This window comes from Coenobita brevimanus, chromosome 51 (assembly GCF_032717465.1).
Source record: "Coenobita brevimanus isolate Jiangsu-jjx chromosome 51, ASM3271746v2, whole genome shotgun sequence".
Taxonomy (NCBI): Eukaryota; Metazoa; Arthropoda; class Malacostraca; order Decapoda; family Coenobitidae; genus Coenobita; species Coenobita brevimanus.
Genome location: NC_137004.1, coordinates 4,915,251 through 4,938,406, shown reverse-complemented (window position 1 = coordinate 4,938,406; position 23,156 = coordinate 4,915,251). Strand labels below are relative to the sequence as shown.

Genomic DNA, 23,156 nt, shown 5'->3' with positions numbered 1-23,156 from the left:
ACCGAGTTTTTTTCCGTGTGTGGTGAAACGATGGATTTATTTTGGAAAGTCTTTGACAGTGGAAAAAAAAACTCAAAACTGAAAAAAATATACATAACCAAAATCCATTAGAGCCGACTTCTTCACGTGTGCAGAGACGACAGACTATTTTTTATTGATTTATTTTTTGATTTTTTTACGGTTAAAAAACTCGAAACCGCAAAAAAATATAGGAGAGAAATCCAATGAAACTGGGATAGAAAAATCTGGGCTCAGTCTATCTTTCCCTCTTCCTATGACCTCCAGTGTGGCAGCGAGTCCAGGGATCTCGAAATGAATGGATCTTTAATATATACTGTAGGTTTATTTTTGTCCTGCTGTCTTTAATAGGGAAAAGCACTGTTGGTTCTTTGCTCTTCTTTCTTGACTTTAGTTTTTCTTTTGTTTATTTCCTCTCTCTCTCTCTCTCTCTCTCTCTCTCTCTCTCTCTCTCTGCAGCCAAACGTTCTCCTTCCCTCTCCCATTTTTCTTCTCTCTTCTTAATCTCTCCCTCTCACGCCTGCCTTTCATCTCTCCGTCTTCTCCACTTCTCTACTCCCTCGCTCTCTCTCTCTCTCTCTCTCTCTCTCTCTCTCTCCATTCACTCATCCAATCACTCCTCTTTCACCTCTCCCCTCATCACCTCTGTTTTTAATGCCTTCTCTCCTTATCTCCCATCTATGCCTCGCTTTCATCTTACCTCCTTCCTTCCCTCCCTCCCTCCATTCATCCATACACTCTCCTCTCACCTGTCTCCTTATCACATCTATTTGCACTGCCTTCTTTTATCTACTGATGCCTTCCTTCTGTCTTTCCCTCCTTTCCTCTCTTCCTTCCAGTCTTACATAAGGTACAATTTCCTTCCTGTAAACACTCTCCTCCTCTTCCCTCCTCCCCCCCCCTCTCTCTCTCTCTCTCGTCTCCTCTTCCCTCAGTCCCTTCTTACGTCTAGACACTCTTCTTCCCCCCTTTCTCTCCCTCCCCGCCTCCCCTCCCCCCTCTCTCTCTTTCTCTCTCTCTCTCTCTCTCTCTCTCTCTCTCTCCATCCCTCCCCTCCCTTTCATCTTTTTTTTGCTCCCTCTTATCGTATCTCCCTTTTCATCCTTTCCTCCCTTCTCCCTTCTTCAGTATGGCATAGCCTCCTCTCTCTCTATCTCCATTCTTTCCTTCATATCGTTCTAACACTGTCTATCCTCTCTTCTTTCTCATATTTTTTTTACCTCCTTGTCGCTTCCTTTACGTCCCCCTTCTCTCTCTCTTTCTCTCTCTCTCTCTCCTATTATCATAACCTTCCCTTCCAACCTCTCATTTCCGCCCTCCATTTACCTTGTCCCCCTTCTCTTCCTACTTATTATACTCCTCTCCCTTCTTCCCTCCCTCCCTCCGTTCCCCCAAGCCCTGTCTTTCCATTTTTCTCTCTCATCCATTTATTCTCTCATCTTCACTTCCTTTACGCATCTCTCTCTCTCTCTCTCTCTCTCTCTCAACTTCTATTTTCATTACCTCCTCTTGTCATCTCCCATTTCCGCCCCTCTCTCATCTCTCCCTTCCACTCTCCAATCATCACATATGCTTTTGCCCCACTTCTTCCCCTCTCCCTTTCTCGATTTCCTTTCATCTTTCTCTCCCTTCCTCCTAAGTTTCAACACAGCATAACTTCCTTCTTCCTTGTCTCCGTTCTCTTCGTCCTTCATCCATTCCTTCATCGATCCAGACACTCTTCTTCGACTCCTATCTTTCATTTTTTTTTCTATATCATCGTCCTTTCTTTTACGCCTTCACTCTCTCTCTCTCTCTCTCTCTCTCTCTCTCTCCTCATCCGGCCAAGCATTTCTACTTGTTTCATTTCCCCTCATCTTTCTGTCATTATTTCCTCTTAGCCTCTCACTTTCAAGCCTTCCTTTCGCCTTTGCCTCACTGCATCCTTCTACAAGTATTCCTTCCTTCCATTTATCTTATCTTTTTTCCTCTTTATTGCCTTTCCTTCTCACGGCTCCCTTTCTTCTTTCCTCCTTCACTTCCTTTCTCCCTCCCTTCTTCCTCCTTTCTCACTGTTAATTTTATTGTTGCTATCTCCTCTCTACCTTTCACCTTTCCCTGCCTCTCTCCTTACTTTCCACTCGTTCAACCACTCTTCTTTCTCCTCTCTACTCCTCTCTTCTCATATTATAACCTCTTTTTATCTTCCATTTACTCCCTGCCTAACATCATTCCCTCCTTCTCTCCCTCCCTCTCAAACTTAAATATGCTATAATTTTTTTCCTTGTCTCCAATATCTTCCTCCCTCCCACCCTCCATCTAAACACAGTCTTCCCACCTCTCTCATTTTTTTTTTTTACTTCCTCGCCGTTTCCTTCACCCTCCCTTTCATCTTTTCTTCCTTCCCTCCATATCTCCCTCCCTACCTATCTACCTCCTCCCTCCCTCCGTCCCTCCTTCCACTCATCCATCCAAACTGTCCTTCCACCTCTCCCTCTTCCTGCTTTCCCATCTTTTGTCTTTCACTGATAAATAAATAACTTTCAATGTAACTTACACAATAACAAACAGCCACGAGAGGGCCAATCTATCTGTTGCTGTCTGCTTTCTTTTTTACTTCTTTTTTCTTTATTTTACCTCTTCCTCTTTCTCTTTATGTCTCCCTTTAATCTTATCTTCCCTATCTTCCTCCCTTTTAACTCAGCTTACTTCTTATCTCCACTCCTCTCTCCCTTATTTCTTCCCCCCTCAATCATTTCCTCTCTACCTCTCTTTCTCATTTTTTACCCCGTCTCTCTCTCTCTCTCTCTCTCTCTCTCTCTCTCTCTCTCTCTCACTTCCTCCCCTTCCTTCTCTTCCTCCATCCTGCCACCCATCCATCCACTCTCCCTCATTTTCTTTATATCTTCTATTATCTTAACCTCACCTGCTTATCTCCTATTTACGCGTCAATTTTTTCTTTCCCTCCCTTCCTCCGGCATTTATGGAAGTTACGGATCTCTCTCCCTGTCTCTCTCTCTCTCTTTCCATCTTTTTTTATCGGATACCTTTCATCTCCCTTCCCCCTCCTTCCAACTATAAATAGGGCATAACTTCCTTCCTCCTTGACCCACTCTCATCGTCTGTCCTCTCTCCCTTCATCCATCCAAACACTGTCTCTCCATTTCTCTCTCTCTCTGTTTTTAACCTCCTCGTTGTTTCCTTTAAGTTCCTCTTTCATCTTCTCGTCCACCCCCCTTCTCTCTCTCTCTCTCTCTCCTTACGTTTCTTCTCGTCCGTCCATCGAGTCATCCCCACCACTCCCTTTCATCTTTTACTCCCTCTCCCTCTCCTTCCCTCCCTATTACGGCACCGTTTCATCTTTCCCTCCCTCTCTCTCCCTCCCCCTCTCCTTCCCTCTCTTTCACGGACCTGTTTCATCTCTCCCTCCTTCTCTTTCCCTCCCCTGCAACCAAAAACATCCAACCTCCTCAGTGTTATGACTCCCTAGCAGCGCCCCCGTGTACCTGTGCCCACTCTATTCACACCTTGCTCATAGATTTGTTGACATCGGAGGTAAACACACAGAAAACGGGTCACTGCTATTTTTTCGGCTCTAGGGGCGGTGAGGGCATAAAAAGAGGAGGTGATATAAGAGGAGGAGGAGGAGGATTTAGGAGAGGAAGGGATTGAAGAGAGGGAGGTTTTAGGAGGGTTTTAGGAGAGGAGTGGGTTTAAAAAGGCAAGCGTTAGTCGAGGAATAAGAGAAAAGAGATTTAGATCACAGGGATGAGAGAGGACGGTTTTAAGAGACGAAAAAAAAAAAAAAAAAAAAAAAGGGTTTAGAGATGAGAGAGAGAGAGAGAGAGAGAGAGAGAGAGAGAAGGGAAAGGAGGTAGTGGAAAGGATAGAGAGTAAAAGAGAAAGGGAAAAGGAGAAAGAGGAAAGGAGAGAGGGGAAAGAAGAGAGAGGAAAGGGGACAGGGGAAAGGAGAAAGGGGAAAGGAAAGAGGGGAAAGGAGAGAGTGGAATGGAGAGAGGGGAAAGAGAGAGTATATGAAAGAGTGACAGCGGTGAGAGAGGCGCGAGAGGCAAGAGTCACCAGCAGTTTACAAGCCAGGTAAACTCTCCCTCCACCTGGCTGTGCAGTATACGTAAGCAGAAGCTGACTGATTTAGGGATTGAGTTAAGAGAGCAATAACTGACTCCACCCATGAACACAAGCGCTTTATCACCATCACCACAACCACCATCATCATTTTCACCCTCCTCCTCCTCCCCCTCTTCCTCCTCCGCATCATTATCATCCATCATCACCACCACCATCATCATCATTTTCATCCTCCACCTCCTCCCCCTCTTCCTCCTCAGCATCATCATCATCCATCATCATCACCATCATCATCACTCCTCATCTTTTTTCCCATTTACAGGTGTGGTAGTGCTGTAGTGTTTTGTTGTGACTGTTTCATTTTCGTCAGGCCATTACCGGATAATTTTTCCCAACTTAAAAATTATATATCTTTTGCAGTGAGGGCTATATCTAACCTCTATATTTGTATGAGTATTCCCTGACCAAATAAAAATCGCTTGGGCATGTTGCTGTGGCCAGATCATCTAAAGGTGAACCCGGTGGACTGCAGACTGAAGATATACTCCTCCTACAGCCAACCATCCTCCTTTCCCAGAATAAGGAGGGAGATGAGAGACGTTTGTACAACCGGGCAGTGGAATCGCCTGGCTATATGAGTGCCACCACACGAAGGCTTCCCTCTCCAGTACAATTGGGTATCTTAAAAATGTTATATGAAGATACGTCACCAGGATGAAGTGGTTAATTGGCTGACTATATAAAAAAAAAAAAGTTAATTTCGATTCAATAAGAATTAGTAAAACAGAAAATTAACCCCTTCTCTCCCATGACACAGATTTTCCCCTTTACCTCTGCTGCTTCCAGACGATTTTACTCAGCTCTGGAGAGGTTTTTCGAAATGAGAGGGGGAGGTGAAGGAAAATAATGAAGGCTATAGTTACCCCTGTTTCGAAAAATTTAATAATTTCGAGAAGGCAAGATGGCGATAAAAATTGTTACTGGAATAATGAGGCTTCGATTAAGTACGTTTTCTTAATTCTTGATATCTTAAGGCGATTTTGTTCAGCTTTAAGACGATTTTGTTCAGCCTTAAGACGATTTTGTTCAGCCTTAAGACGATTTTGTTCAGCCTTAAGACGATTCTGTTCAGCCTTAAGACGATTTTGTTCAGCCTTAAGACGATTTTTTCAGCCTGAAGACGATTTTGTTCAGCCTGGGGAAGACTTTTCTAAATGGGCTCGATACACAGTCATGAATCCCGACCCATAGGCAGCGTAGGGGTCCGGGGCTAGACTAGTTAGACCCGTATTCTCGTCGGGTAAGGAGGTTCCCTAAGACCTCTTACCTAGCGATTTATTTCTGGATGTCTAATTTATATCCCTTTGAATATTATTGATGCTGAGTATGGCGATACTGGAAGGATTTATATATATGACACAGAAAAGGACAGTAAGGTGTAGTATGCAAAATAAATCACTCAGGAAAAGGTGTTAGGGTGCTTCCTTAACCGACAAGAATGGAGGCCTTAGTCCTGACATTTAAGGCTAGGAAGACCAGTCCCTCTCCCCTGAGTGGGATTAGATCAGCAATAAACCCTCCCCTTCTCTAACGGAACGCCTCAATTCACTAGGCTACCAACATCATTCAGTGTAGTCCCATGAAGGTAGCGCTACATCGAGTGAGTGGATAGTGTGCGCCCTTACCTAACACCGCTACATCGAGTGAGTGGATAGGGTATGCCCTTACCTAACACCGCTACATCGAGTGAGTGGATAATGTACGCCCTTACCTAACACCGCTACATCAAGCGAGTGGATAGTGTACGCCCTTACCTAACACCGCTACATCGAGTGAGTGGATAGTGTACGCCCTTACCTAACACCGCTACATCGAGTGAGTGGCTAGTGTACGCCCTTATCTAACACCGCTAAATAGTGAGTGGATAGTGTACGACCTTACCTAACACCGCTACATCGAATGAGTGGATAGTGCACGTCCTTACAATAACAAACTGCAAATAAACGCTACCGTACTGAAGGGATTTAATAAAGCAGACTTTACTGATATACCACAAGATAAACTCCCAATAATACCAATACACCAATCCTGTGTGAGTCTGTCCTAGCATGTATTCAGTATGGACGGTGGGTCTTTGTGTCGAAGTGGTGACATGTCGAGGTGTAAAGTTCCAGGGAAGACTGATGGGCCTTAAGGAACGGGCTATTTCTCTTATGCCCAGAGTCAGACACGTAAAAAAAATATCAAAAGGTGGGTTTCAATACTTTACAAAAAAATAAAAAATAAAAAAAAATAAAATGAAAAACAAAAAAAGGAAGAAGCTTATCAGGTATAAAAATAATAATATTTTGAATATATTGGCAGACGCTCTCAAACTTCTTCCTTATTAAAAAAAGTTAGAGAGAGAGAGAGAGAGAGAGAGAGAGAGAGAGAGAGAGAGAGAGAGAGGCGGAAGTGAGGGGTTGAGATAACAGCAGCCTCTAAAGATAGTGGGCATCCCAGCAACCACACAACACAAACATTAACAAACAGCAACAACAACACAAACACAACAACAACACAAACACAACAACGACGCAAACATAACACACAAACACTACAACGAAACACTAAAAGCCAAACACAACAAAAACACAATATAAACACACACACACACACACACACACACACACACACACACACACACACACACACACACACACACACACAATCAATCAATCAATCAACAACAATAATCATGAAAACAACAGAAAAATGACTAAGAGAAAATAAATAAAATATACAAGATACTGAAAAATATATGGTTAAAATTTGCATCAGTGAAGAAAAATGAAAATACAACAGACTGAATCGCAGAGGAATATATGTTTGTAATATTTAGGTATCATTGTGTTTGTGTAAGTATGAATACATGTATGGATGAATGGTGTGTGTGTGTGTGTGTGTGTGTGTGTGTGTGTGTGTGTGTGTGTGAACAGATCCCTTACATAACACATATTAACACAATATTTACCGGTCCATAGTATACAGTAATGTACGTATTTAAGTTATCTTGTATGTCAAATTATCTAACTCTGTACAGAATTAAACATACAATATTTACTCTTATTAAGAAGCAACACAATAAACATTTATCCTTGTCAATGTTTACTGGCCTTTAAAGACTGTATTCCTCGCTCAGTGGCAAAGGGGCAGGTAAAGGTGAGGGTAGGGTGGATATGGGCAAGGACCTCTCTCTCTCTCTCTCTCTCTCTCTCTCTCTCTCTCTCATTCCTTCACTAACTATCCCTTCCATTTCTATGTTTTCCCCCTCACCACCACCACAGTCCACAATCATTTTCGCCTCTCCATTCTCCTCCTTACCGCGAAATCACATTCCACATTTCCATCCTCTACCCTCCACCCAACACTAAGCCACTCAAATAAATAAAAACATGGGGTAAAACAGCTATTAAAATCCCTCAACCATACGTATTGTCTATAAACTTCCTCCTGACTTTTATACCACAAATATTACCCTTCCTAGATAGACATGAGTGCACCTACCCACATCTACTTCAGTACCCCTACGTATTATAATTAACAAGAACCTCACTCTGCCCTCACTCTAATGCCACCTCTTACGCCACTACACACTTCCCCACCTCATGCGCCTCACTCTCATAACATAGACAAACTTTCGATATACTCGTACGGTAAAAAGAGAGAGAGAGAGAGAGAGAGAGAGAGAGAGAGAGAGAGAGAGAGAGAGAGAGAGAGAGAGAGAGGAATGTTCCCTGAGAGCGTCCGGCAGAAGTGGCTGGACATTTTTTTTTTTCTTTTTTGGTCCTCCTGTTTCACTTCTAGATGAGTTGGGGCTGCGACAACAATTCCATTCTTCCTTTCTTCCTTTACAACTCGAGCTATGAAAAAATCCCAGCATTTTTCCCGCTACAACAATTTTTCTTTTTCCTTCTTTTTTCCCGGATACAGAGACGACTTTCCTTTTTCTTAATTTTTCCTCCACAAATACGGCTTTCATATTTTTCCTTGCAACTCGGATTATTTACCGGTCCCCATTTTTCTCCCTACCTCTTCCATCCTCTACCCTCTTTCTTTACCCCATTCCTTTCATCCTTCTCCCTTCCCGTACCAGTCCACCTCCTACCCTCTCCCTTCTCCCTCTTCCTTCTGTCCTCCCATGTCAAGCTAACTATTATCATTTTCTGCTTCTTTCCTCCATCCCTCCCTTTCCCCTTAAAACTCCATCTACCATTTCTTTTGTCCTTTCTTCCATCCTCCTCCTCCCACCCCCATTTTTCTTGTTCCTAGTCCTTCCTTCTTCCCCAAATCCTTTCCCTGTTTTCCTTCTCCCCATCCTTCTCGTTTCCCATCCTATATTTCACGTCTTTCCTTCTTCCTCCTCCCCCCCGCACTTCCACTAATCTCATAGTACTTCAGTTCTCCTTTCCTTCAAGTTTTTCTTTTCCCTTAGTCAATTCTAACTCTCTTCTCCTACCTCCTCCTCACAATCCTTCCTCCCTCTCTCCGTCCCCAACTCTGTCTCTTCTTTCCCTCCATCCTTCTCTCTTCTCAAATCCCATTCTCCATCTCTCATCTCCCCTCCTCCTTCCATCCTACTCTCTCTCTCTCTCTCTCTGCCTACCTACCTACCTACCTCCCTTCCACTATCTCTACATCCTCCCCTCTATTCTTTTTCCTCTCCACACCACTCCTCCCCCTCTCTCTTCTCAAACCCCATTTTCCATCCCTCATCTCTCCATCCTCTCCCTATTCACCCACCTCCACTTGTCCCCATCCCCTCGTCAATGCCCTGTCAATATTTACACTCAAACAACCACGTTAAATGATCTACAAATATTACCTTCTCAATAAACATACGCAGGTAAAGGCAGGTAAACTATTTCCTAATGGGTTGGACTCAAATAAAAAGCTAAATAGGTGTGCACAGGTAGAGGCTTGGCTGAAGGAAGGACGAGGCACGGAAAGGTAAAAAATGCCTTGGAATTAATTATATGTTTACCTGGCTATACCGTGGAGAGTGAACTGGGGAAGAGAGGGAATTGGGAGGGAGGAGGAAAATGATGAACTGGAGGAAAGGAGGAGAAAAAGGAAGAGAGGGATGAGGGAGGAAGAAAGAACAGGGGGGGAAGGAGAGGAAGGAAGAGAGAGAAATGGAAGGAGAGGAAGGAAGAGAGAGAAATGGAAGGAGAGGAAGGAAGAGAGGGAACTGGGAGGAAGAAGGAACTGTGAGGAGGGGACGAGAAAGGAAATGGGAGGGGAGGAGGAGGGAAGGAAGAGAGGAATAAGGGAAGACGAAGGAACAAGGAGAGAAGAAGTGGAGAACGAGGAACGGGGAAGGAAGGAGAGGAAGGAGGAGGGATGAGGGAACAAGAAGCAGGAGAGAGAGAGAGGACGGAAGGAGGAAGAAAGAACCGAGAGGAAGAAGAATCTTGGAGGCAAGGAGAGTTGAACGAGGAACTGAATGAAAAGGAGGAGAGGAAGGTAGAGGGATGAGGGATGAACGTGCTGCGAAGAAACGACGAGAGGAGGAAGAAGGGACTGGGACGAAAAAGGAACTGAGAGAAGAGGAGGAAACTGGAGGGAAGAGAATCAACAAGGGGAGGGATGAGGAGTTCGGAGGTAAAAGAAAGAACTGGGAAGGAAGAAAGAAAGAAGAGAAAAGGAACAGTGAAGAAGGAAGGCGGAAAATGAAATGATGGGAAAGCATAAGAAAGTGAAAGGGAGGAGGGAGGAGGGTAAAGGGAAGAGAAATGTAATATGCAAAATAAATCGCTAGGGGGGATGTGCAACGGTGCTTCCCAAGTCAAGGAAACTGCGGGCGACGTGCTACACTCCTTTCACCTTAACCTGGCCCAGATCTTCGTCCTTTTGCTGCTTATTTCACGTAGCTCAGTGGCAGAAAAAGACAATGCTACGGCTCCACATCCTCTCCATAGCACTTCTTCGCGAATAACACCATATTACAGTGTTAATCTATTGCTAAAACTAGGTATTTATTAGAAGAGATAATCTTAGACCAATAAGAGTTTTAAAACAGGAATAGGAAAAAAAAAAGAGTCTAAGGTTCATATTCTCTACGAAGGCTCCCTAGCACCTCCTCCTTAGCGATTTATTTTTGGATATGGCCGGTTGATATTCTTTTGCACGTTATCTATGCAGAGTATGGCGATATTGGAATGATTTATATAACAAAAAAAAGGACGGCGAGGTGTAATAAGCAAAACAAATCGCTTAGGAAAAGGTGTTACGGGGCTACCTACTTCCTCGTTGAATTCTTAGTGACTCCTGACGATTTTACTTAATTAAAGGAAGACATTTTACATTTCATGGGGCACTCGTGAATAGAGACTAATAAATAAAGACTCGTGAATAAAGACTCATAAATAAAGACTCGTAAATAAAGACTCGTGAATAAAGACTCGTGAATAAAGTCTCGTGAATAAAGACTCATAAATAAAGACTCATAAATGACGACTCGTGAATAAAGACTCGTGAATGAAGACTCGTGAATAAAGACTCGTGAATAAAGACTCGTAAATGAAGACTCGTAATTAAAGACTCATAAATGACGACTCGTGAATACACTCATAAATAAAGACTCGTGAATAAAGACTCGTGAATAAAGACTCGTAAATGAAGACTCGTGAATAAAGACTCATAAATAAAAGACTCATAAATAAAGACTCATAAATAGAAGATTCGTAAATAAAGACTCGTGAATAAAAGACTCGTGAATAAAAGACTCGCGAATAAAGACTCGTGAATAAAGACTCGTAAATAAAGACTCGTGAATAAAGACTCATAAATAAAAGACTCATAAATAAAGACTCATAAATAGAAGATTCGTAAATAAAGACTCGTGAATAAAAGACTCGTGAATAAAGACTCGCGAATAAAGACTCGTGAATAAAGACTCGTAAATAAAGACTCGTGAATAAAGACTCGTGAATGAAGACTCGTGAATAAAGACTCGTGAATAAAGACTCGTGAATAAAGACTCGTAAATAAAGACTCGTGAATAAAGACTCGTGAATGAAGACTCGTGAATAAAGACTCGTGAATAAAGACTCGTAAATGAAGACTCGTAAATAAAGACTCATAAATGACGACTCGTGAATAAAGACTCATAAATAAAGACTCGTGAATAAAGACTCGTGAATTATGACTCGTGAATAAAGACTCGTGAATAAAGACTCGTGAATAAAGACTCGTGAATAAAGACTCGTAAATAAAGACTCGTGAATAAAGACTCATAAATAAAGACTCATAAATAAAGACTCATAAATAAAGACTCGTGAATAAAGACTCGTGAATAAAGACCCCTGAATAAAGACTCGTGAATAAAGACTCGTAAATAAAGACTAGTGAATAAAGACTCATAAATAAAGACTCGTGAATAAAGACTCATAAATAAAGACTCATAATTAGACTCGTGAATAAAGACCCCTGAATAAAGACACGTAAATAAAGACTCATGAATAAAGATGAATTAAATCGTCTGAAAGAATATGAAGAAAAAAATCATCCTAGCAGTAATAAGCATCTCACAAGACAAATAAAATCGTCTGAAGGATAAAATAAAGGAAAATAAAATAAAAATAAATCTCTCCTGACAGCGAATGGGACGAGATGGAGGGCTGTCAGGCTCTCGGTGGCTATCAAATGACAGGATTGGACAGCTTGTTATGGCGACTTTTGAGGCTTGTTTCACCTTACTGGATCCTCTCTCTCTCTCTCTCTCTCTCCTATCTTCAAGCATCTTATCGTCATCTCTCCCTCCATTTCCCTTCTGACCCCGTCTCTCTCTCTCTCTCTCTCTCTCTCAAAAGTCTTAGGAATTTTCTCGTGGCCTTATGAGACTCCCCAGAACACCTTTCTTCAGTTAATTATTCATTTAGCACAACCACTTTTTTTTTTTAAGTTTATTATGGCGGAAAGTAATCAAAGCTCCGTAACACCTTTTCCTTTGCGATTTAGTTTTGGATGTGGCTAGCTGATATCCTTTTGTACATATTTATGCAGAGTACGACGAAACTGGAAGGATTAATGTAGCGAAACAGAGAACAGTAGGGTGTAATAAACAAACTAAATCGCTTAGGAAAATGTGTTAGGGAACTTCCTCAACCTCAAGAAAAGCAGTGGGCAAGCAGTAATCAAGACGGTAGCAAGGTCCATGCACAAGAACTGAACAAGAACTCAACACTAACTCAACAAGAACTCAACACGAACTAATGAAGAACTCAACAAGAACTAAACAAGAACTCAACAAGACCTCAAAAAGACGTCAACAAGAACTCAACACGAACTCAAGAAGAACTCAACACGAACTCAATAAGAACTAAACAAGAGCTCAACAAGAACTCAAACTCTTGGTGCATAAGAAAAATAAAGGTCTCAGAAATTCCTACCTCGGTTTCTTAAGACCTTGGTACAGCATCTTATTTCCAGGGTTAAGAAGTATACAAGGAGAAAGATACAAATCAAGAAGGGAAAATCTAAATCTTGCAGTCGGCATACTTGAAAAAAAATCAGTATTTCTTTTTCAACTGATGACCCACTGCCAAAAAAAAAAAAAAAAAAAAAAAAAAAAATGCAGTAACACCTAAGTACTTCTCCACGAAAATTGTTCATCTGTGCTACTGACTATCCATGTACTATCAATTTATTACACTGGAAGGAATGTACTTTGTCTGCTTAAAATTACCCTCTCTCGATCTTAAAAGCCGAGCAGCACCGTGGCATTAATAATTAGAATATGGTACTGCTCACGAAAGAATACTATGATGAGCATGGTATTGTTTTAGTACTGGCATTATAAATTCTGCCATTGAGCCACGGGAACTATAGTAGAAAAAAAAATTAGGTTAGGTTATTGCAAAAAAGGATACTGATTTATTTATATCGGCTTCATAGGCAAACGAGAGGGTCAAGTTCATATAAAAATCAAGCGAAAAATTGGGTAAAAAAATACAAGCACCGTAACCAAAATAAAAAATAAAAAAACATGCAAAGCAAACAAGAAAAGCGATTCAAATTTACAAACACAGCCGTAGAAGAAGTTTGCCAAATTTACTTACAAAAATGAGGGGCAGATTAATCGCCAGAACATGCAGAACAGAGGGTCAAATTTACAGGCAAAACAGTAGTACGAAGTTACTTACCCAGCAGGAGGAACAGTGGATCAAGTTCAGAAGCAAAGAAGTGAAACAAATTTACAGGAAGGGCAAGGAAAAAATGAGTCAGATTTACAGGAAGAAAAAGCAAGGAAGTGGGTCAGATTTACAGGCAAAGTAAGGAATCAAGTGAGTCAGATTTACAAGCAGAATAAGCAAATACTGGGTCAGATTTACAGGCCGAATAAGCAAAAAAGTGGGTCAGATATACAGATTGAGTAAGCAAAAAAGTGGTTCAGATTTACACATACAGTGGGCAAAAATGTGGGTCAGATTTACATATACAGGACGCAAAAAAGTGTGTAATATTTTTTGCACTCACCCAGGACCTTCTCAGCAGCACCCACTATGTTGTATGTGATCTCGTCCTCGTAGGTTAGGCGGACGAGGAAAGAGCCGTCCATGTGTACCTCTGCCTCTCTCCTGTGGGCGAGTGGGAGTGAGGTGAGTGAGGGTGAGGGAGTGGGAGTGAGAGGGTTTAGTGGGGGTGCGGTGAGTGGGAATGGGGTGAGTGGGAGTGCGGTGAGAGAGGAAGTTGGGTGAGTGGGTGTGAAGTGATTGGTTGAAGGGATTTAGCCACCAATAACCATTTTCCAGATAATAACAAAACAAACACCAACTACATATGCCCTCCTCTCCAGCCTCCTCCATCACTAATAAAAACTAATTAAAAAAAACATGATACCTAAATCATCTCCCTCTCCCCAGCACCACTTCCTCTCCGTCTCATCATGGCCGCCTGAGATGTCAATATGATGATAAGGGCAAAGGGCGGAAAATGGTATCTTACGGGGAGTTAACAAACCATAGATTTTATTAACTCAAGGCTCTCTCTCTCTCTCTATGGACGACTCTCTCTCTCTCTCTCTCTCTCTCTCTCTCCAGGCCTCTTTCCCTTTCTTCCTCATAATTAGTGTAAGAAATACTACCCTATTAGCGGAACAGTAGGAGAAAATAAATCGGAAGAAAGGTAGGGAGTATTTCTTTTACCTATGTGCCACCTCTTTTCACCTTCATGCCCTTTGTAACTCTCTTCCTTTGCCCTTTTCCTTTTCTTGCCCATTTCTTTTCCTTTTTTTTAAGCCACCTTTTTTACTCTAAGCCTTCTGTAACTCACTTCTCTTACTCTTTTTCTTTATTTTTTCATCTCTTGCTCTTTACCATTCAATCGACACACTTTATAACTCACCTCCCCTTCTCTTTTCCTTACCTTATTTTGGCTGCCCCTTTCAATTCAACGCCCTTTTAAATTCACTTCCCTTGCCCCCCCTTCCCTTTTTTTAACCTTTCTTTTTTATAGCCATTTTATACTCAAAGTCGTTTGTAACTTATTTCTCTTGTATTTTTCTTTCTTTATCCCACCCTTTTTCCTGCCCTCTCCCATGTACTATGTAACTAACTTCCTTGTAATCTTTATTTTTTTTTTCCTTGCATTTTAGCTGCCCTTTTTTTACTCACTGTGCTTTATAATTAACTTCTCTAGATCATTGCATTTACTTTATTCTGTTTTCTATCACCAAACCAATCTAATTTTCTTTTTTCCTCTTCCTTCCTTCTTTCCTCTGATTCTTTGCATTCCCGAGTACTCTGAACGTGGAGAAAGCCAGACAACACGGAAAACCGCATTCTCCTCGGGTATGGACGTCCCCTAACGCCTCCTCCTTACCGATTTATTTTTCGATACGGGTGGGTAACATCGTTTTGTGCGTTATTTATGAAGAGTAAGGCGATACTGGAAGGATTTATATAACACAGAAGAGGACAGAAAGGTGTTATAGACAAAATAGGTCGCTTAGGAAGAGGTATTAGGGAGCTTCCTTACCCGGCGAGAGTACCGGCTTTAGATATGAAAGTTAAGCTGAAATTAACCCTAATACTAAATGAATATACACCCTAATATTTACATGAATAAGGACCAAATACACTTTCAATCTTAACCCCACTCTAATGTCGTCTTTTTAATTTTACTTTTGCTATCTTCAAGGGGATTTCGTTCAGCTTAGGGGAGATTTTTCGAACTGGGGGGGGGTTAGATACGGCCTTCATGAACCCCTTCAATAGTCACTTCCAGCGCTACAAAAATCGTCTGAAGATGGGAGGAATAAAATACGAAATAAGTCGGCAAAGAGGTTCATTCCCACACTGCAATGTCAAGGGTGATTTACTCCCCTCCAGACGATTTTATTCAGCTTGGGAGGGACTTCTCGACCTGGGGGGGGTTTGATGCAGCCTTCACGGACCCCTTCACTCCGAGGGGGGGGTCTCCTAGGCTGAAGAAAATCGTCTGGAGGCAACAAGAATATACCACCAAAAAAAAAAAAATGTTATCCTCATGAAAGTCCTGACAAAATTTATTAATATTTTCAAATCTTAGAAAGTGTTGTTGGGGCCATTCTTGCCAATGAAAGACGATTTTATTCAGTTCTGGCAAAACCCCTCATGGTGAAGGGGTTAATGAAGCTCCCTAACGCCTCTTCCTGAGCGATTTATTTGGTCTATTACACCTTACTGTCCTCTTCAAATCTCGTCAGGCCAAAGAGTCTTACCCATACTGAATAAAATCGTCTGGTGAAAGCATAAGTAAAGTCGTCACCAAAATGGAAGTGTTAACAATAAACCTATATTTATCACAAACCTGGAAAATCAACTGCAATGCTGCTGGTGCAACAATTTTTACCCACGAGCAAGATAACCAACAACAACAGTGATGGTGCAAGAATTAACAATCAAAATCAAGGTAAAATTAACAATCAGTATCCAGGTAATTTTGCAACACTGATGGTGCACGAATTAACAACCAGAATCAAGGTAACACTGCAACATTGATCGTGCAACACAATGGGGATACGTAGCATTGCCAATAAACAGTCTAGTGCCCCTTGACCTTTGCATATTAGCCCCGGCCTGATTAATACTGCAATCCAAAAAGCATCAGGTGATCTATCTGTAACTTTACCTGTCATTGGCACCGGGATCAATTTTCTTTTACAGTATTAATTATGATAAAACTGATTCCACTACCCTGCAAATATTAGATTCACAACTCCAGCTATTTCTTTAATTTAAGCTACAACTATTATCACTATTATCCACTTCAGTATACCAATAGTTTGCTTATCTATCAAACTGCCTATCTATCTATCTATCTCACTTCACCAGCTTGGCTCTCCTTATCCTCCTTCCTCATTACCTTGCTGTGTTTCTATCTATCTATCTATCTATCTGTCTATCGGTGTCTGCCTGTCTATCTATCTATCTATCTATCTCGCTTCAGTTTGTCTCTCCTTATCTAATTTCCTTCCTCTTTACCTCGCTTCTTTTCTCTCTCTCTCCCTCTCCCTCTCCACCTACCTACTCCCACGTATCTCCCTCATTCTTCACTTCGTTCTCTCTCTCTCTCTCTCTCTCTCTCTCTCTACCAGTCTGCCTCCCTTCTTTCCTCCTCCTCTCCCAATGTACCTCCCTCCTTCGCTCCCTCTCCCCTTTCTCCCTTCCTATCTTTCTTTTCTATTTTTCTCCCTCTCCCTATCGACCTGTCAGTCTCCATCCTCCCTTCCTCTCTCCATCTACTTACCTCCTTCCCTCCCTCTCTCTCTTTCTTCTCTTCTAACTACTTACCTCCTTTCCGCCTTCATATAATCTCACCTACCTACCTACCTCCTCCTCCATCCACTAATCTCCGTACCTCCCGTCTTGCTATCTCCCTACCTACTGCCTTTACCTACTTACCTACCTCCTGTCTATTTACCTATCATCTCCCTCTGTCTACCTACACCTTTCCCTATTTACCTGTCTTCCTACCTCCAATTTACCTGTCTTCCTTCTAGCCTTTCTCATTAGTCACCTATTTGTCTAATCTTCAACTAATCCTCAAGACAAATGACTTAACAGCTGTAGGATTACGAGAATAATCCTTTAACAGAGTACGCCTCTCTCTCTCTCTCTCTCTCTCTCTCTCTCTCTCTCTCTCTCTCTCGCTCGCTCGCTCGCTCGCTCCTTTATTTATTCCTTCTCCTTCAGTTTTTCTCTCTTAGATATGTACTTTCTTCATCCAGCATATTTTCTCTCTCTCTCGCTCTCTGTCTCTCTCTCTATTAACCCCTTACAGGCGTTTCCCCTCACACACATTTCCCTTTCTCGCGACACACAGTCCCTCGTCCAATCAACTTCAACTCTCTCTCTCTCTCTCTCTCTCTCTCACGACACACCAGTTCCTCGTCCAATCAGCCTAAACTCACGCCAGTGAATCACACTCTCATTCTATCTGTCACCATTACTCTCTCTCTCTCTCTCTCTCTAGTCCAATCAACGTAAACTTGCTCCAACGAATCACTATCTATCCCATTATTCACCCTCTCTCTCTCTCTCTCTCTCTCTCTCTCTCTCTCTCTCTCTCTCTCATTCCATTTGTCACCAATAGTTTCTCTCTCATTGTCACCATGATCTCTCTCTCTCTCTCTCTCTCTCTCTCTCTCTCTCTCTCTCTCTCTCTCTTTCCATTTGTCACCATTAGTTTCTCTCTCTCATTCTATCTGCCACCATAGTCTCTCTCTCTCTCTCTCTCTCTCTCTCTCTCTCTCTCTCTCTCTCTCGTCCAATCACCCTTAACTCCCGCCAATGAAGCACTTAGTCTCCTCACCAGGTATCGCATCGCAGTCCACCACGCCAAACTCGTCCCTCTTTCGTCAGTTTGAAGGACAGTGATTATGGTGATGATGATGGTGATTATGGTGGTGATAATGGTGGTGATGGTGCTGGAGTTAGGGTGTGACGGTGTGGTGATGGTGGTGGTGGTGATGGTGATGAAATTTGGATGTCAAGGTATGGTGATGGTGATGATGGCGGTGATGTTATGATGGTGATTATGGTGGTGATGATGGTGAAGGAACTGTGAAGATGTGGTAGTGGTGATGGTGATTATGGTGGTGATATGGTGCTGGTGTTGAAGGAATAGTGAAAGTGTGGTGGTGGTGATTATGGTGGTGATGATGGTGTTGATTGTGATGGAATTAGGGTGAGACGTTGCGATGATGGTGGTCGTTGGGGGGGTGGTGGTGGTGGTGGTGGTGGTGGCAGTGGTGATGATGATGGTGGTGTTGATGGTGCTGGAATTAAGGTATGAAGTTGTGGTGAAAGTGATTGTGATGGTGAAGGTGAATGTGGTGATGCTGCTGCGAGATAAAGACTGTGGTGGTGTTGGTGGTGATGGTGACTGTGATGGTGATGATGGTAATTGGGTCGTGAAATTATTGTGATGGTGAATTAGGTGGTGACTGGCTGAGAAATTATGGTGATATTAGTGGTGACGGTGGTTGTGGTGATGTAGTGAAGTCTGACTAAGGAGAATGATGAGGGTGATGACGACCATGATGATGATGATGATGATAAACTAGTGATGATGGCAATACAAAATGAATTTAGTGATGATGATGATGATAATGATGATGATGATGATGATAATGATGATGACAATGATGATGATGATGATGATAATGATGATGATGATGATGATGAACTAGCATTAATGGCAATGATATGATAATGAATTTACTGATGATGATGGTGATGATGATGATGATGATGATGACAACTAACCTAACCAGGATGATAGCAATGATAATGAAAATGGATCTGGTGATGATGATGATAATAATAATAATAATAATAATAATAATAATAATAATAATAATAATAATAATAATAATAATGATGATAATAATAACGACACTAATAAAATGAATTCACGATAAAAGGTGAGGGAATATAAAATCAGTAAAGGTATTATTTTCTATTTAATTACTTCTCCTTCAGGTCCAAAGTGCTTTTATCATTAACTAATCGCATATTTATCAGTCACTTCTTTAGCATCTTTCTGTTCATCTTTACATCCATTCTCTCTCTCTCTCTCTCTCTCTCTCTCTGTAATCAGGGAAAGATAAAAGAAGTCACTTTACAAACACGATTAAAGACACACCAATTAGTAAGGAAAGTGAGGCTTGTATAATTCTATGTAACCTTGTCTGTCTGTCTGTCTGTTTGTCTCTCCTCATTCCCTCTCCCTATCCCTTTCTTTTGTAATCTTCTTCTCTTCTTCCTTCATTCCTCTTCTCTTCCTTATCTTTCTTAGCAACTCTCATTACCTCCGCCAAGGAGGTTATGTTTTCACCCCTGTCCGTCTGTTTGTTTGAAGGTTGGTTGGTTTGTGAGCAAGATTACACAAAAACTACTGGACGGATTTCCACGAAACTTGGTAGAAGAATGGGCCTTGGCCCAGAATACACTCCATTAAATTTTGGTGTGGATCAGGATAAGGTGCGGATCCAGATTTTTTTTTTTTTTTTACTTTCTTTAACATTGCGAGGTAGGGCGTTGGCGGAGGTATGCGCTCTACTGAGTGCCATTCTAGTTAATCTTGTCTCTCTCTCTCTCTCTCTCTCTTTTCCCTACGTTTTCTATCATCTTTCTTTCACTCCACCTTTCTTCCATCCTTTCTTTCTTCTCTCCCTACTTTGTTGCTCTCATCCTGTTTTCTCTTCCTACTTTCTTCCTCCACCTTCTTCCTTCCCTGCTTTCTTCCTTTCCATCTTTCTTCCTTCATTTGTTTCCTTTCCTCCCTCTTCCCCTCCCTCCTTTCTTCCTTCGCTCCTTCCTCAGTTTCTTCACAGGTACCTTTCTTTCCTCTCTCCTTTTTTCGTTTCGTTTCGTTTCGTTTATAAAGGCTCCAACATGCTTGCACACCTCAGCCTTGGTCACCTAATGGCGGTTCTCATAGCTGCTCGATCTCTAACAGCCTCCCTATTCAGTCCTTTATCCTTGACGTTAAATTCTATGACCTCGTCCCAGGTCTTTTTCGGTCTGCCTCACGCAACCCCTACCCTCAACGTTTCCACCTCTCACCCTCTGCACCTACCTGTCATCCTCCATCCTCTCCAGGTGCCCAAACCATCTTAATCTACCCCTTCTTATCGCAACACCAATACATTCAAGTCCCATCCTACCTCTCTCAACTCATCATTGGCAATTCTAAACCCTCCCCCCCAGACCTGTCATTCAAAGACGCACTACACATCCATCACTGTAATCATCATCATTATAATCATCATCATCATCATCTCTGTGCGTTTGAGCTTATTTCCTTCACTCCTTCTTATTAATCCTTCTTCATGCCTTTGTTCCTCTTTTATATATTCCTTTTGTTTTCATTTGATCTTTTCCTCTCCTTCTCCCTCCTTTCTCATCTTTCTTAAGTATTAAACAAATATCATTCATCTCTTCCCTCCTCCAATTCTTCTCTTATCTGTTCTTCTTATGTCCTTATTATCCTTTTTACTGCTGCCTCCTTCTTCCTCCTCCTTCCCTTCTCCTTCTCCACTCTTCAAAGTCGTTCGCTTAATTAACTACGAAGCAATTTACCTGTCTCCTTTCTCTCTAATGATCTGCTAATTATTTACCAGGGATATTAACACTCTCAGCTTCCCCTGACCCACTCTAAGCTGAATAAAATAATCTGTCGTTAGATATAATAAGAGAGTTATCCCAACCACGAGAAAGCTAACCTCTTCTGGCTGAGGACGTTATATTTACACTTGTGATGGGGAGAGCGAGGTAATGTGTGACCCAAGGTGCTCTCTCTCTCTCTCTCTCTCTCTCTCTCTCTCTCTCTCTCTCTCTCTCTCTCTCTCTTTCTCTCTCGTCTTAATCATTTACCTTCTTCAATCTTCTTTTGTCAATTCCTTCCACCTCCAATTAGCCCCAACTTTGTACCTTTTTTCTTCTGGACAATATCACATCACATCATCATCATCATCATCATCATCATCACCACCACCACCACCATCATCATCATCACCATCGTCATCATCATTATCAACATCATCATCATCATCATCACTTGCTCTCACCTTCGTCACTATAGCCTATTCTACACTGTGTTACTCTACTTTCCTTTGGTCTCCTTGCTCTTAATTCGTTTCTTTTTGCCGGTGTTTTCTGTTTATTTATCATCTTGTTTTGCTGTTTATAATTAGTTCCAACTCTCTCTCTCTCTCTCTCTCTCTCTCTCTCTCTCTCTCTCTAACTCAACCCACGCCTCCCTCCCTCACATACTCATCCACTCAAATCCTTCTTCCCGTTATCTCCTGTTAATTCGATCTCCAGGCGATTTTATTCAGCTCACAGGAGACCATTAGTATTAAAGGAGGTAAATTCATTCTCCACAAATCTCTCCTTTACTTTAGTCTCTCCAAGATTATATAAAGCAGTGAAATAAAACAGAAAACGCGTCCTTGTATTGAAGAGAGTCATTTCATCTCTTCCTTCCTTCCTCCCTTCCTTTCTCCTCCTCCCTCCTCCCACTTCGTCCTCCTCCTCTTCGTTCTTCTTACTTGCTCACTTCCTTCATTCGTCTTTCCTCATTTTCCTCTTCCTTTCCTCCTATTCCTGTTTTTTCTTTGTTTCCTTCGTCTTCTTAAGGTATTCTTCTTCTTCTTCTTCCTCCTCCTCTTCCTGCTTCTGCTCCTCTTTCTCCTGTTTTTGCTCCACCTCCTCCTCCCAGTCTTCCTCCTCCTCCTCCTCCTCCTCCCCGTGCATCCCTCTCATTCCAAGACTCCATTTGCCCTAATTCCTTTGCTCATTCATCTTAGTCTTCATTTCTTTTTCCTTTTTACTTTCTTAATTATCCCCGCGCACTTGTGGACAGAAGACATGCATTTCCCTCGTCTGTCTGTCTGTTAATCTGATTACAGAGAGAGAGAGAGAGAGAGAGAGAGAGAGAGAGAGAGAGAGAACTGGATAGGACGGAATAGAAGAGAACAGGATACAACAGAATAGGATACGACTGGATAAGAGAGAGAGAGAGAGAGAGTAGGGACCCTAGGCTAGGCTACCACAGTACACTACATTTAAAGGCATATATCCAACCTACAATACTTCCCTTGTCAGCACTAATTTAAAAAATAAAATCCAGTTACGTTTTCACGGATCTAAAATTACCCCTGGCTCTCTCTCCGTCTGGGGCTTTCTAACCACTACCCCACTAATCGTCTTCTCCCACCAAGAGGGCCATAATGAAGGGCAGGGATGCTACGCCTGACTCAAGGCTGGAGTAATGGAGTTTTCTTGAGAACGAGGTAAAGAAGAGAAGACTTATTTGGAGAGAGAGAGAGAGAGAGAGAGTGTGTGTGTGTGTGTGTGTGTGTGTGTGTGTGTGTGTGTGTGTGTAACCAGAGGTGCTGCATGCCCGTCGTAATGGGAGAGGAATGGAAGGAGCGAAAAAAATGTATATATATTGCAGTGAACAAAGAGGGAATGTTAGTGTGATAGGCAAAATAAATCGCTCAGGAAAAGGTGCTAAGCTTCTCTCTAGCGGTGAAGGCCTTGTCCTGCGCATGATTCCTAGGTCAGTTTTCTCTCTTTATAAGGAAGCTTCCTAACACGTCTTCCTTAGCGATTTATTTTTGGATACGGCTAGTTCATATCAATTTGTATGTCATTAATGTTGATAATGGTGACACTTGAATAATTTAAATGGCACAGAAAAGTACAGTAAGGCGTAATCAGCAAAATAAATCGCTTAGGAATAGGTGTTAGGGAACATATTAATTTGTATGTTAGGCTGACAATGATGGTATGTGAGTGACTTCAACGACACGAAGAGGACAGTGAGGAGTAATCAGCAAAATAAATCGCTTAAGAAAAGGTGTTAGGGAGCTTGCTTAAACAAGAATACGGGCCCTACTCTCCTTCAGGTGACTAGAGGGTTTTCGATTATGTTATGCTATGTTATGCTAGTATTGTTATGATAATGTTATATAGTTATGCTACTCGTATGTCATGTTGTTATGCTGATGCTACACTATGTTGTTATGCTACTGT

At 41.9% G+C, this 23,156-nt stretch overlaps 1 protein-coding gene across 1 annotated transcript in view; it reads right to left on the bottom strand.

Annotated features, from left to right (window-relative positions):
- Positions 1–23,156, bottom strand: part of Gycbeta100B (guanylate cyclase soluble subunit beta-1-like) — a 141,042-nt gene that overhangs the window by 77,589 nt on the left and 40,297 nt on the right. The window contains exon 3 of the mRNA XM_080272473.1: positions 13,606–13,706. Coding sequence (XP_080128599.1) covers positions 13,606–13,706 — 101 coding nt within the window. The remainder of the gene's footprint in view (positions 1–13,605; positions 13,707–23,156) is intronic.